Raw genomic sequence first — 13576 nt, 5'->3', positions numbered from 1 at the left:
TAAATACTGAACAATTTAAACAATTGCCCCACCCTTCCCCCAAAACACGTAAATATTTTACTATAAATTGTGCCTTCCTGTATTATACTTGTGTTAAAATGTTAATTATATTCTACTTAGCCATTTACTTTATGGTCGTATTATTTCTTATTGTGCATTGTCGAGAAGGAACCTGCAGGTAAGCATTTCGTTGGATGGGGAATACCATGTGTATCCCGTACATATGTCTAGTGGTTTACCATTTAAAATGAATGAATTACATAATTTGTTATTACGATAGAAATTGACTTACAAACAAAATGTTAACAGGCTGCCTGGGCAGGTTGGAGACTTCTAAAAGCAAGTCTGGCTACGGAACCTTTATGAGTTCAAACCTAAGATGAGGCATGGCTACGGAACCAATAAGAGTTCAAACCAAAGGACGAGGGAAGCGTTCTCTATTTACCTTTTGTTTTGCTAGCTAAGAACAGATCCGAGGTTAGCTAGCAAGCAAACAGTGGAGGGAGAGATGGAGAGACTACTGGTGATGAAAAAACATTATTTGTTGTCAATTAGATTTCATTTCAATGTCCATTATTTGCAGTCAATTTATTTTAAATAATGTTTTTTTTCATGCAACGTAAGGTAGCTTTATAGAGCTAGCTACTGTACTGGTAGTATCGTCACGTCGTTAGTCTCCTGTGTTGTGGCTAAACGAGCGGGATTGAATGATAGTCTGGTTTTGCTGTCTCTCAAACTAGTTTTCCCCCTATGGTCCTAATCAAATTCTCACACATACAAAACGCAGTTAGTAACTGGCTAGAACACATAGCTAGTTGGCTAAAAAGAGAAGCAACTTTACCGTTATTTGGCTAGCTAACGTTAGCTTGCTAACTGGGCCTGGAATGGAGCCAGGTGATTTGCGTGTGAGCCCAGCCGGCTCCGGAGACCCCGAAGTGGGCGAATTGAGGGAAGAGACGCCTGGTGCGGATGCTGAGGTGAAGGGCGGGGAACCAAATGACAAGGAAATTAATGGAGATACAGCTGAAACGGTGCTAAAAGAGAAAGACACCTGCGAGGGAGAAGAGTGTACAGAGAAAGAGAAGAACGAAGGTGAACTACACAGCCCATATGAAGAGGAATTGGATCCCAGAATTCAGGTGGCGAAAAATTGACCGAAACCTTTTATAATACATTTTAATCTCAATGGGATTTCCTGGTCTATGAGACGTAGCCAACGTTTTACAAAATTAGTTGCATGTATGATATTAACTGATTGTGTTGTTACAAACCAACTAATCAAAGTATCTGCTTCCTTCTGTGCTCCCTCATATATTTTCTGTTTCCAGGAGGAGTTGGAACACCTCAACGAGGCCAGTGTAAAAATCAACCAACTAGAACTGCACTTGGATGTAAGTGGATATCATCACTTCTCCCATGATAAATTTGGCCCCAGACATCGCCCCTTTCCGTACTGATCTGTTTTTTTCCAAATAATCAATCGTCAGTTCATTTTCAATTCCCATAATATGCTGTAAACCCATTGTTAATCTGGAAAATATGCTTTAAATTATCAGAAATGCCCATTACAATGAAATCTGATTAGGAATTCCTTTTGTATATGTGTAGGATGCCAGATCGGGTTATAGGAAGATCCTCACAGACTCAGCCAGAAAACTGAACGCCCACAGCTCCCAGCTTGGTACCTGCATCGAGAAGGCCAGGCCCTACTATGAGGCTCGTCGACTTGCCAAGGAGGTACTGTTGTACATGCACTGTGGTATTTGCAACAACAAATTTCAAGAGTTCTTTATCACTGAATCAAAATATGGGACTCTGTGCAGTATTTGCCATTCACCTGCTTGTCCCACTTTTCTCAAATCTCAACAACAGTTTGATTGTTTGTCCCACGTGGTTGGTTGCTGTGCAACTGCATGCACTGTTTTCTCAGTATCTGATTGGCTGCCCCTCTCACAGGCTCAACAGGAGACCCAGAAGGCGGCGCTGAGCTATGAGCGGGCCGTCTCCATGCACACGGCTGCCAGGGAGATGGTGTACGTGGCAGAGCAGGGCCTCATGGCCGATGGCAGGAACACCCTGGACCCCACCTGGCAGGAGATGCTCAACCATGCTACCTCCAAGGTAACAGGGGAAATCCCAGATAACGCTATAACTGCATCAATACAAAATAAAATGCTAAATATGTTCATCAGTTATGTGAGCGAGTTGATATGGTATTCATTTAATCAGTATTTCCCTTACAATCCCCACCCCACTGCCAAGTAGCTATGTTCCCCCATGACTAAAACTGGTTTAAAATTAGTTTGGCAGTTAGCCTTGTTTGGCAGGATATTGGTCAACTATGCTACCTCCAAGGCAACATGGGAAACCGCAACTACCAGTGTAAGCAGTATTCCAGGTCATGTGTTGCATTCTATATCATTCCATCAAACGTGATCAATGTATAGGCTATTTGAGGTGGCTGATATGGAATACATTGAATCAGTATTTTCCTTACCATTCCCCACCCCCTGGGTACTGTAGCTATTTTCTCCTATGCCTAAACTCTATTTTTAATTGGATTGCTTTCAATTAGTTAGGCAGTTTATTTTGTTAGGTTGGTGGGGGTTAGGATACTGATTGTTGTGTTTTCCCGTCTTAACATTTTGTATGGTTGTGTGCAAGGTGAACGAGGCAGAGGAGGAGCGCCTACGCAGCGAACGGGAGCACATGCGTGTCACCCACTCTTGTCAGACGGCAGAGGCTCGAGTCCAGACCCTGCAGAAATCTCTCAAGAGGGCCATCGTTAAGTCCAAACCTTACTTCGAGCTCAAGGCCCAGTTCAACTACATACTTGAGGTACATAGATATATAATATACAGTGCATTTGGAAAGTATTCAGACCCCTTGACTTTTTCCACATTTTGTTACATTACAGCCGTATTCTAAAATGGATTAAATGAATTAATTATACACACAATACCCCATAATGACAAAGTGAAAACAGGTTTTTAGAAAATGTTGTACATTTTATAAAAAACTGAAATAGGCACACACCTGTCTATACAGTGGGCTCCAAAATTACTGGCACCTCTGACTGGCAATGCACAAACAATACATAATAAAATATAAACAATATAAATATAGAGAGAAACTCGAAATACTGTACTTTATTAATGTTTCAATGGAACCCACCAAAATATTTGATTTTTAATTAAATCAATGTCCTCCAAATCAAGGTTTCACAATTAATGGCACCCTTAAAGATTATTGTAAATAACATCTACCAAATTTTAAACCAGGAATTAAATTCCACTTATTTAAGGTGATCAAAGTCTTAAGGAACTATATTGAGCTATTACATCACTTCCTGTTTCACTAGGGTATAAAAATTAGGTAACACGCATGCAATATCCCTTTGTCATCCAACACCATGAAGGAAACAAAAGAACTGTCAGTTCAAAAGAGACAGATGTCGTGGACCTTCGTAAATCTAGTAATGGCTACAAGAAGATCCACAAATTATTGAATATACCACTGAGCATTGTCAGGGAAATTATACAAAAATGCAAAAGATATGGAACAGTTGAAAACCTCACAGGTAGTGGACGCAAATGCATTTTGCCCCCCAGCATAGGGAGGAGGATGGTGAGCGAAGCAACAAAATCCCCAAGAATCACTGTGAAAGAATTGCAGGCCTTGGTGGCGTCTTGGGGTCACTAGGTTTCAAAAAGCACCATCCGACGCTACGTCCACAGGCTCTTTGGAAGGTTTGCCAGAGGAAAGCCCTTTCTGACCCCAAGACACAGATGCAAGTGCTTGGAGTTTGCCAAACGTCATTTAAATTATGTCTGGAAGAAGGTACTCTGGTCAGATGAGACCAAAATTGAAAGTTTTGGTCCGATACAGCATTGGCATGTTTGGCGTCGAAACAGAGATGCATACAAGGAGAGGCAACTCATACCCACAGTGAAATATGGTGGTGGGTCAGTGATGTTTTGGGGCTGTTTTAATTCCAGAGGTCTAGGGGCACTGGTTAAGCTTAATGGCATAATGAATTCCACCAAGTTGCCTCTGCCAGAAGGCAGTAGGTGGACTTTCCAACAAGACAATGACCCAAAACATACCTCAAGATCCACAGAAATGGTTAAGTTGTCTACAATACAGTACTACAAAAAACAAACAAAAAAAAATCAAGAGAAACAATTTCCGTCTACAGTATATCTCTGCAGTAACATCTTCACATAAAAAAAAATTACAATAGAAAAATAATAATTGGGGGATCATTTGATTTGTTGGCACAATATCTGTTAAATCTTCAAACAAAAAGTGATGTATTTCTTTTTAATGTACTTTTGTCCACTTGTAGGCAGCTGCTAAAAAGGCATTGAACAAGACTAGATTAACAGGAGGAAGTAGTCAGGCAGCGTGTCCAAATCAAGCCATAGGCTGGATTGTGTCGCCGGACCACAATCCAATCAAAAACCTGTGGGCTGAGTTGAAGAAGGCAGTTGATAAGCTCAAACCCAAGAATGTGAAGGATCTTGAAAGGATCTGCATAGAGGAATGGTCCAAAATCCCTCCAAATGTGTTCCTTAACCTTGTCAAACATTACAAATTGACTCCATGCTGTTATCCTTGCCAGAGGTATGTTGCACTAAGTACTAAATGAGGAGTTCCAATAATTATGAAACCTTGATCTTGATTAAATTTATTTAGTATTAAATAATTGTATGATTTTGGTTGGTTCCTTCGAAACATTAATAAAGTACAGTATGGCCTCCCAGGTGGCACAGTGGTTAAGGGCGCAGTACTGCAGCGCCAGCTGTGCCACCAGAGACTCTGGGTTCGCACCCAGGCTCTGTCGTAACCGGATGCGACCAGGAGATCCGTGGGGCGACGCACAATTGTCATAGCGTCGTCCGGGCTAGGGAGGGTTTGGCCGGTTTGGATGCGCGCATGACTTTCAACCTTTGTCTCTCCCGAGCCCGTACGGGAGTTGTAGCGATGAGACAAGATCGTAGCTACTAACAATTGGATACCATGAAAAGGGGGGTAAAATTCAAAAAATAAATAAAATAAAGTACAGTATTTCTTAAGTTGGTATTTTGAGATTATATCTAATTATTTTAAAGTATTGTTTGTGCATTGCCAGTCAGGCGTGCCAGTAATTTTGGAGCCCAAAATCCCAGCAGTTGACAGTGCTTGTCTGAGCAAAAACCAAGCCGTGAGGTTAAAGGAATTGTCCATAGAGCTCTGAGAAAGGATTGTGTCGAGGCACCGATCTGGGGAAGGGTAACAAAAAATGTCTGCAGCATTGAAGGTCCCCAAGAACATAGTGGCCTCCATCATTCTTAAATGGAAGAAGTTTGGAACCACCAAGACTCTTCCTAGAGCTGGCTGCCCGGCCAAACTGAGCAATCGGTGGAGAAGGGCCTTGGTCAGGGAGGTGACCAAGAACCTTATGGTCACTCTGACAGAGCTCCAGAGTTCCTCTGTGGAGATGGGATAACCTTCCACAAGGACAACCATCTCTGCAGCACTCCACCAATCAGGCCTTTATGGTAGAGTGGCCAGACGGAACCCACTCCTCAGTAAAAGTCACTTGACAGCAAACTTGGAGTTTGCCAAAGGTTACCTAAAGGACTCTCGTTCCATGAGAAACTAGATTGTCTGGTCTGATGCAACCAAGATTGAACTCTTTGGCTTGAATGCCAAGCGTCAGGTCTGGAGGAAACCTGGCACAATCCCTACGTTTTAAGCATGGTGGTAGCAGCATCATGCTGTGGGGATGTTTTTCAGTTGCAGGGACTGGGAAACTAGTCAGGATCAAGAGTAAGAGGAACAGAGCCAAGTACAGAGAGATCCTTGATGAAAACCTACTCCAGAGCGCTCAGGACCTCCGACTGGGGCGAAGGTTCTCCTTCCGACAGGACAATGACCCTAAGCACACAGCCAAGACAACGCAGGAGTGGCTTCGGGACAAGTCTCTGCATGTCCTTGAGTGGCCCAGCCAGAGCCGGGACTTGAACCCAATTGAACATCTATGTAGAGACCTGAAAATAGCTGTGCATTGACACTCCCCATCCAACCTGACCGAGCTTGAGAGGATCTGCAGAAAAGAATGGGAGAAACTCCCCAAATACAGGTGTGCCAAGCTTGTAGCGTCATACCCAAGAAGACTCAAGGCTGTAAATGCTGCCAAAAGTGCTTCAAAGTACTGAGTAAAGGGTCTGAATACTTGTGTGTAGATTGATGAGGGGGGAAAATATATTTTATCCATTTTAGAATAAGGCAGTAACAAAACAAAATGTGGAAAAAGTCAAGGGGTCCGAATACTTTCCGAATGCACTGTATATGATGTATAACAGTGGAGGCTGCTGAGGGGAGGACAGCTCATAATTATGTCTGGAACGGAGGAAATGGAATGGCATCAAACACATGGAGACCATGTGCTTGATATATTTGATACCATTCCACCTGTTTCCACTCCAGGCACTACCACTAGCCCATCCTCCCCAATCAAGGTGCCACCAACCACCTGTGATATTTAATATATATTGCAGTTAATATATATGTAATTTCAAGCTGTTATTGTAAGAAAAGCAGGGAAATGGTTGATACAGAGCTGTCATGTCCGTCTGTGATCGCTCCTGTTGGTTATTGTTTCCTCTTTGGCCTCAAACCAAGTAGGAAGAAATATTGTATGTTGCTCTGTCTTTTCTCTCCATCATATTGGGTTTTCTGTAACTTCAGGAGCACAAAACCAAAGTGATGCAGCTGGAGGAGCATGTGACCAAAGTGAAAAACCGCTACTCTGTCGCCTTGCACAACCTGGAGCAAATCAGCGAGGCCATCCATGCTCAGCGGGGGCGGAACCAAACCGATGGTGGACAAACCATGGCCTGTGGTGGGCGGAGTCCCCCTATTGGGGCGGAGTCGGACAGTGTGGTGTGTGGTGTCGAGGGCGGGGCATGTGAAGGAGGGGCAATGGAGACCGATAGGGTGAACAGAAGCGGCGTGGCGGATAAGAAAATTGGGCTGGTGGAGAAATACAGGGAGAGCGGGGGAGAGAGGCCCGAGACGCATGGAGAGAGAGCAGGGTCAGATTCCCTTTCCGTCTTCAGTCTGCAGACCATCGCTTCTGACCTGGAGAAATGCGATTCCATCGAACACCTCGGAGAATTTAGCGATGTGGGCAGTCTGCCTGGGGAGGATGGAGAGAATGAGAGAGGGGGAGGAAGGGAAAGAAGGGATGGGCAAATGCAGCGCCAACAGCAGTTCCTGAAGCAACATCACAGGAGCTTCAGCTTGTGAGAGCTGTCCTTATCGCTTATAGTTTATCAATTAAAAATAAGTGTCCGGTCGAGCTAGCTCATTATCCTGGCAAAAGACCAAAATATAAAATATGAGGAAAATCAGATCTGCTGTATCTAAAGTAACACATTTTAAACAGGGGGGTATGATATTCAGTAGTAGCGAAGCACAGGTACGTTGACAAGACCTGAAAATATAAGGAGCCTGACAGGTTTTGCATCATATTACAACACTACTGAAACTCCTAGACTGTACATGCCTCTGAGATTAGCTGCTTTACTTCCTTTATTCTGGCAATAACAAAACCTTAGACACATATGTCCTAGTGCATGAAGGAACAATCAAAGTAAGAGACTACAATAAACATGACAACTGGGAGCCCTATTCAATCTAAACGGTAGTAACTGAATTTCTGGTGTAAGATAAAATCAATGTTCTTTTGCAACAAAAAAGTAAGTGTGAATTCATATGTACGCTCCATTTTTGTTTCATACTGTAGATATGGTTTATTTTAGTACATAAATGTAAACGCGTATTGTAAAAAGTGCAAGAACAATTAGTTTTTTTGTACTTATTCTGAAAACCTGGTTTCAGGGTTCTAGTCAATAGGACCCCAAAACAAACTAGAGAGTTACAAACTCCATTCTGACAACTTGCTTGATGACAGAAAGCACTCCAGACTATTTATTTTGACTTTTATTATATGTGTATTAGTATTCAGGTCTAACTAAACATTTTTATAAATTGTTCATAAAATATTACGCTGGCATAATATTATGTTTTACTTGTTTAAATTTTAATAATTTTAAGATCCTTTGTTTTTGTATTTTTTTAAATAAAATAATTTCCCTATATATTGTTTCTGTAGAGCCTCCTAGGTCGTAAACTGAAATGTGCCTTGTCCTTGACACAGTACTACGCAAACAAAGACAGCATAGCACTGGCTACAACAACACACTGTTCAGATCTGTGTATACAGTATTAAACTGTGGTCAACAGTTGAGAAATACTCCCATGAAGGACATGCTTTTGACCATATGTTTAATTTTAAATGTGAATCATCTATGAGTCATCCTAACTCTGTTTTGCCTGGACTTGTGATATTTATTTTATTAATTTGAATATGTTGTCTGTGTACTGCTTTGGCAAAGTGGAGGGTACAAGAAATGTAGTCAATGGATTAAATGTAAGTTTGTGTATAATTACACCATTTATAGAGAAAATAATGAAATGTACAGATTTATTTGAATGTCTTTGTATAGTTATTTTAAAGGGATCTTATTTAATGCTGGTTATCTGCTGTATTCCTGAATCGACCTCCGTCTTTGTCCCGCTCTTTACATACTTCCAATATATCCATCTCTTCCCCTCATTCTCTCAGCCATAGAAATAGAATGACTAGCAATTGTATTTCTATGCTTTCAACCCTTCAATCATTGTCCATTTGATGTCTTCCTCTTTATTTATTCATAAAGTGGTGCAGTAGTGTGATGTCACCCAGCTATATAGTACAGTTCACTGTTGTTATTTACATGTATGCAATATCAAACAGATAAACAATAAAATAAGAGGAATCTTGACTTTGCCATTTTAAGACCCAATATGTTGTATTTTGCAATATGTCTTCTACTTCATACTCTACTTCAACACTACCTAAGGATGAAGATGTGATACTAAATTTCAGATTTAGAAGAAGAGGAGAATGTGGGGTTTGCAGAAAAAGAGAGAGAGTTGGGAGGAGACAGGAAAAGAGATGAGTTATTTTATCCCCCTGCTTCAATTATTCAACAGGATATAAATATGAAGGAGACGTGTGCTCTCAGGAATAGATGTCTGGAGAAGAGGAGGGAGAGGGGTACCAAATCCCGTATTATAAGAACATCTCTGGTGTTACTAACGCTGAAAATAGAGGCTCAATGTTGTAGAAACTATGTAAGCCTGCTTTATTGACATAGGATCTGAAGGCTTAATACTGGCTTAATAAAGTGCATGTATTGGGAATCTTCCATATTTCTAATTGCGTATAAATACTTAACCGATTAGGATAACTCCATAACGCTTATCATAAATGTAAAACTCTTCGATTTGCTATGATCACGATTTGCTGGTGTGGCCCAATACGTAAACATGCATCTTGGAAAAGGAGATGTGTGCGTGAGAAAATGACTTTTACGCACCGTAGGCCTACCTACTTACGTCTCTATCATGACGTCGTGAATTAGCTGGAGATTGTAGGGAGAGAGCAAAAGGGAGGGAGTGTGAGGATTCGGTGTTCGTCGTACATGGGGAAGAGATTGTACATAGTGCGTGTATTTATATGTACATTTTTCGTTTCCGACTTTTCACCATACGAAATTGAAGTAGATGGCAATAGACTGATTAATACGGTTGTTTTTGACATTCAATGAATACGCTATGCACGGGGACCGGGTTGCCATTTATAGCCATACAAACATAGCCATACAATACGTTGCAACGAAACACATTTTACCAAATAATTCGACATTTGGGTGATCTCAAACGAGTCGCAACCGATGTACATACGGTCATCTTGACTGAGCGCGTCGAAAGTATTTGTAAGTACACATTATTACATGCTACAATATCTTACTCAGTATGCAACCTAAACAATGGTGTATAATTCTAAGGAATCAAGCTTGCATAAATGTGGCTGTTTGTATTATATTTGTATTCAGATGACAGGTCTACTCTAGCCTTTGGTAATTGTATTCTCGTAAATGACAGGTTTCGCCAAGCAGCAACGACTTTACATAGTTGTTTATTATCGTAGCATAATATAACACACAGTCCCATCTATTAATGACGTTAGTTTATCTTTAGATTTAATGTGCACGTTTTCAGTGAATGTATTAATGCTATGGGAATGAACGGCAACCTAGAATTGGCATGAAATCCGAACTTCTCAAATCTGAATTCTGCAAACGGATATAGGGCTGGCCTTCTTCCATAGGCCGTCAAGGATTCCCGGCCGTGTCAACACGGACCAGCAACTACCGGTAGCCTACTGTTGGTGGTACCTTAAGAGCTACCCTCATTAAAGCGTTTGTAGGCAATATCAGTCCAGTGCACGTGTTTCGATGTTTAAATCCACCAGCGCACCATTGTAAACATATGGCTATTTTTGCATTGCTTTAGCATTTTTCTAATAGCATGTCGGATGTGGCTTGCTTAATAAATAAACTACATCTCTTGGATGGAATGTTGTGTGTCGCCGTTTTGGTCTCTGGTTTAGATAAATCTCTGTGATGCCGTGGGTGCTGCTGTCCATGGTCCTGAAATATGTTTCTCTATGCTCGTCCCAGTTGGAATCTTTTGTTCAGATACATCCGCTGTCCATGGTGCAGAAATGATTCTTTCTGCACCTAAAGATATAGAGCAGATTGTTGATTTAATATAGGCCACTGATATTACCATTATATTTATTAAACTGGCTAGCTTGATATATTGTAATCTGTCTGATCATACCTCGCTCACACAGTTTGCTTTTATGTATCTCAGTATGTGAGGAGTGTCTCCCACTGTGTTGTCCCTCTCTAGCTCGCTCGCTTGCTCTCGCTCTCTCTCTTTCTCTCTGTCTCACACATGCTTCTCGTTGCATTACCCACTTTCTCTCTCTCTCTCTCTCCGTGTTTGTCTCTTCCTGCATGCTCTTGTTAGTGCTCTAAAAATACACCATAATGCGAATGAAGTATCCAACAGTGTCTGTCTTCCTTCACTACCCTTCCCACCATCTGTCTCACGGTGGAGCTTTGTTACACACTGTCCTCTCTCTCTCTCCCTCTCCCCTCTTTCTCTCTCCATCTCTTCGTGTGACAACATGATGAAGTTGCATTCATTATTCAGCACTTCAAACGAGTGGCTATATTTAGGTGTATTTATACTTTAATACACACTCCTATGGCTGCTGTGTCGTCTGTGTTAGCACTGAAAGCACACCGTTGGACTGAGTGAGCGATCTTAACCTATCCCACTCCACTGTGGGAGGAGCTCATGAAATCTGTACATTATGCGCAGGGTTATGGCAGAGTGAGTTCTGCTCTCATACTATCTCTCTATAGCGCATGGAGCCAGCACATATTAGTAACAACTAACACACTGGTCTTTAGCGGCAGGAGCACGACTCACTGAACTGCTGTAGGTGAGGTTTTTGTTCTAGATGAATAGTGTACATATGAAGGTTGGTGTATGTTGTTGTTTGGGCAGTTGTTTAGATGATAATCTGGGTTGTCATTGTCAATGGTTATGAATTACTTTACCTGTCAAAAGTTTTATAACACCTACTCATTCAAGGGTTTTTCTTTATTTGTGCTATTTTCTACATTGTAGAATAATAGTGAAGACATCAAAACTATGAAGAAACACATATGGATGTAGTAACCAAAAAAGTGTAAAACAAATCAAAATATATTTGAGATTCTTCAAAGTAGCCACCCTTTGCCTTGATGACAGCTTTAAACACTCTTGGCATTCTCTCAACCAGGTTCATGAGGTAGTCACCTGGAATGCATTTCAATTAACAGGTGTGCCTTCTTAAAAGTTAATTTGTGGAATTTCTTACCTTCTTAATGCGTTTGAGCCAATCAGTTGTGTTGTGACAAGGTAGGGGAGGAGTATACAGACGATAGCCCTATTTGGTAAAATACCAAGTCCATATTATGGCAAAAACAGCTCAAATAAGCAAAGAGAACCGACAGTCCATCATTACTTTAAGACATGAAGGTCAGTCAATACGGAAAATGTCAAGAACTTTTGAAGTTTCTTCAAGTGCAGTCCCAAAACCCATCAAGCACTATGATGAAACTGGCTCTCATGAGGACCGCCACAGGAATAGAAGACCCAGAGTTACCTCCACTGCAGAGGATAGGTTCATTAGAGTTACCAGCCTCAGAAATGGCAGCCCAAGTAAATGCTTCAGAGTGTAAGTAACAGATCTCAACATCCACTGTTCACAGGAGACTGCGTGTATCAGGCCTTCATGGTTGAATTGCTGCAAAGAAACCACTATTAAAGGACACCAATAAGAAGAAGATACTTGCTTGGGCCAAGCAATTCGAGCAATGGACATTAGACTGGTGGAAATTTGTCCTTTGTTCTGGAGTCCAAATGTAAGATTTTTGGTTCCAATCGCCGTGTCTTTGTAAGACGCAGTGTGGGTGAACAGATGATCACCACATGTATTTCCAACCATAAAGCATGGACGAGGAGGTGTTATGGTGTGGGGGTGTTTTGCTGGTGACACTGTCTGTGATTTGTTTAGAATTCAAAGCAGACTTTTCCAGCATGGCTACCACAGCATTCTGCAGCAAAACACCACCCCATCTGGTTTGGGCTTAGTGGGACTATAATTTATTTTTCAACAAGACAATGACCCAACACACTGCCAGCCTGTGTAAGGACTATTTTACCTAGAGGGAGAGTGATGCATCAGATGACTTGGCCTCCACAATTCCCTGACCTCAACCAAATTGAGATGGTTTGGGATGAGTCGGACTGTAGAGTGAAGGAAAGCAGCCAACAAGTGCTCAGCATATGTGGGAACTCCTTCAAGACTGTTGGAAAAGCATTCCACGTGAAGCTGGTTGAGACAATGCCAAGAGTGTGTGAAGCTGTCATCAAGGTAAAGAAAAGCAATTGAATGAGTAGGTGTTCTAAAAAAAAATTGACCAGTAGTGTATGTGTTTGTTAAGACTGTCCCATTATGAATGTTGGTATCTCCAATGAACTTGAGGTTTTTGTTACGATATAATGACTGTACTTCTGTATAGAGGCTGTTGATAACTAACTTCCCTCTGTCTCTACCTTTCATTATCTTCTTATTTAATCCTTTAGTTTTTTTTCTCTCTCTCCCCAGATCCAGTAATGGCACAGCTATTGTTTCTTATAATTCTGTATGCTCTGCCATCTCTTGTTGTGGCCATACATAATTCAACAACTGGAGGTAATTATGGTGTTTGTGTGTGTACATGTGTGTGCAACGTGTGTTTGTGTAAGTGTGTTAGCAGTTAAAAATACCATAGAGATTGCAAAATGACCTAAATGGAGCATCATCACAATGTTGCTGAATGCATGGAGGAAGGCGTTAGATGGAGTGAGGATTATAATTGGAGTGTAATACATCTCATGGCTGTAATGTAGACTACTGTAAGTGATTATTTTTCCACACATCATGTCTTTCTCTCATCCTTTTTAGGCTGTGCCATCATCCGTCCTCCCAGAGATGGAGGCATCCGCTACAGAGGCCTGACACAAGAACAGGTAC

General features: G+C 41.4%; 2 protein-coding genes across 3 annotated transcripts in view; both read left to right on the top strand.

Moving 5' to 3' along the window:
- Nucleotides 1–297: 297 nt before the first annotated feature.
- LOC110488304 (SH3 domain-binding protein 5-like) lies at nt 298–8897 on the top strand. The gene is made up of 6 exons (XM_021560492.2): nt 298–1139; nt 1329–1391; nt 1609–1737; nt 1957–2121; nt 2665–2838; nt 6736–8897. Exons 1-6 carry the CDS (start codon nt 885–887, stop codon nt 7294–7296), a joined length of 1347 nt encoding a protein of 448 aa, XP_021416167.2. The 5' UTR covers nt 298–884; the 3' UTR covers nt 7297–8897.
- A 614-nt stretch (nt 8898–9511) lies between these two features.
- The window catches only part of LOC110488299 (gamma-aminobutyric acid type B receptor subunit 1), a 50091-nt gene continuing 46026 nt past the window's right edge, over nt 9512–13576 (top strand). The window contains exons 1-3 of one of the 2 annotated variants that reach the window (XM_021560477.2): nt 9512–9872; nt 13169–13255; nt 13508–13572. In XM_021560477.2, the coding sequence (XP_021416152.1) occupies nt 13177–13255; nt 13508–13572 (144 nt within the window). In that variant the 5' untranslated portion in view covers nt 9512–9872; nt 13169–13176. Of the gene's footprint in view, nt 9873–13146; nt 13256–13507; nt 13573–13576 lie in introns of both variants that reach the window. The other variant, XM_036946845.1, reaches the window with a different exon arrangement.

Source organism: Oncorhynchus mykiss, chromosome 2 (assembly GCF_013265735.2).
Source record: "Oncorhynchus mykiss isolate Arlee chromosome 2, USDA_OmykA_1.1, whole genome shotgun sequence".
NCBI classification, from domain to species: Eukaryota; Metazoa; Chordata; class Actinopteri; order Salmoniformes; family Salmonidae; genus Oncorhynchus; species Oncorhynchus mykiss.
The sequence above is the reverse complement of the archived record's forward strand: the minus strand, read 5'-3'. Positions and strand labels throughout refer to the sequence as shown.

Coding starts and splice junctions, on each gene's coding strand:
- LOC110488304 (XM_021560492.2), top strand. CDS start 885: ATGGAGCCAGGTGATTTGCGTGTGAGCCCAGCCGGCTCCGGAGACCCC. Junction 1,392..1,608: donor AACTAGAACTGCACTTGGAT/GTAAGTGGATAT, acceptor GTATATGTGTAG/GATGCCAGATCGGGTTATAG. Junction 2,122..2,664: donor TCAACCATGCTACCTCCAAG/GTAACAGGGGAA, acceptor GTTGTGTGCAAG/GTGAACGAGGCAGAGGAGGA.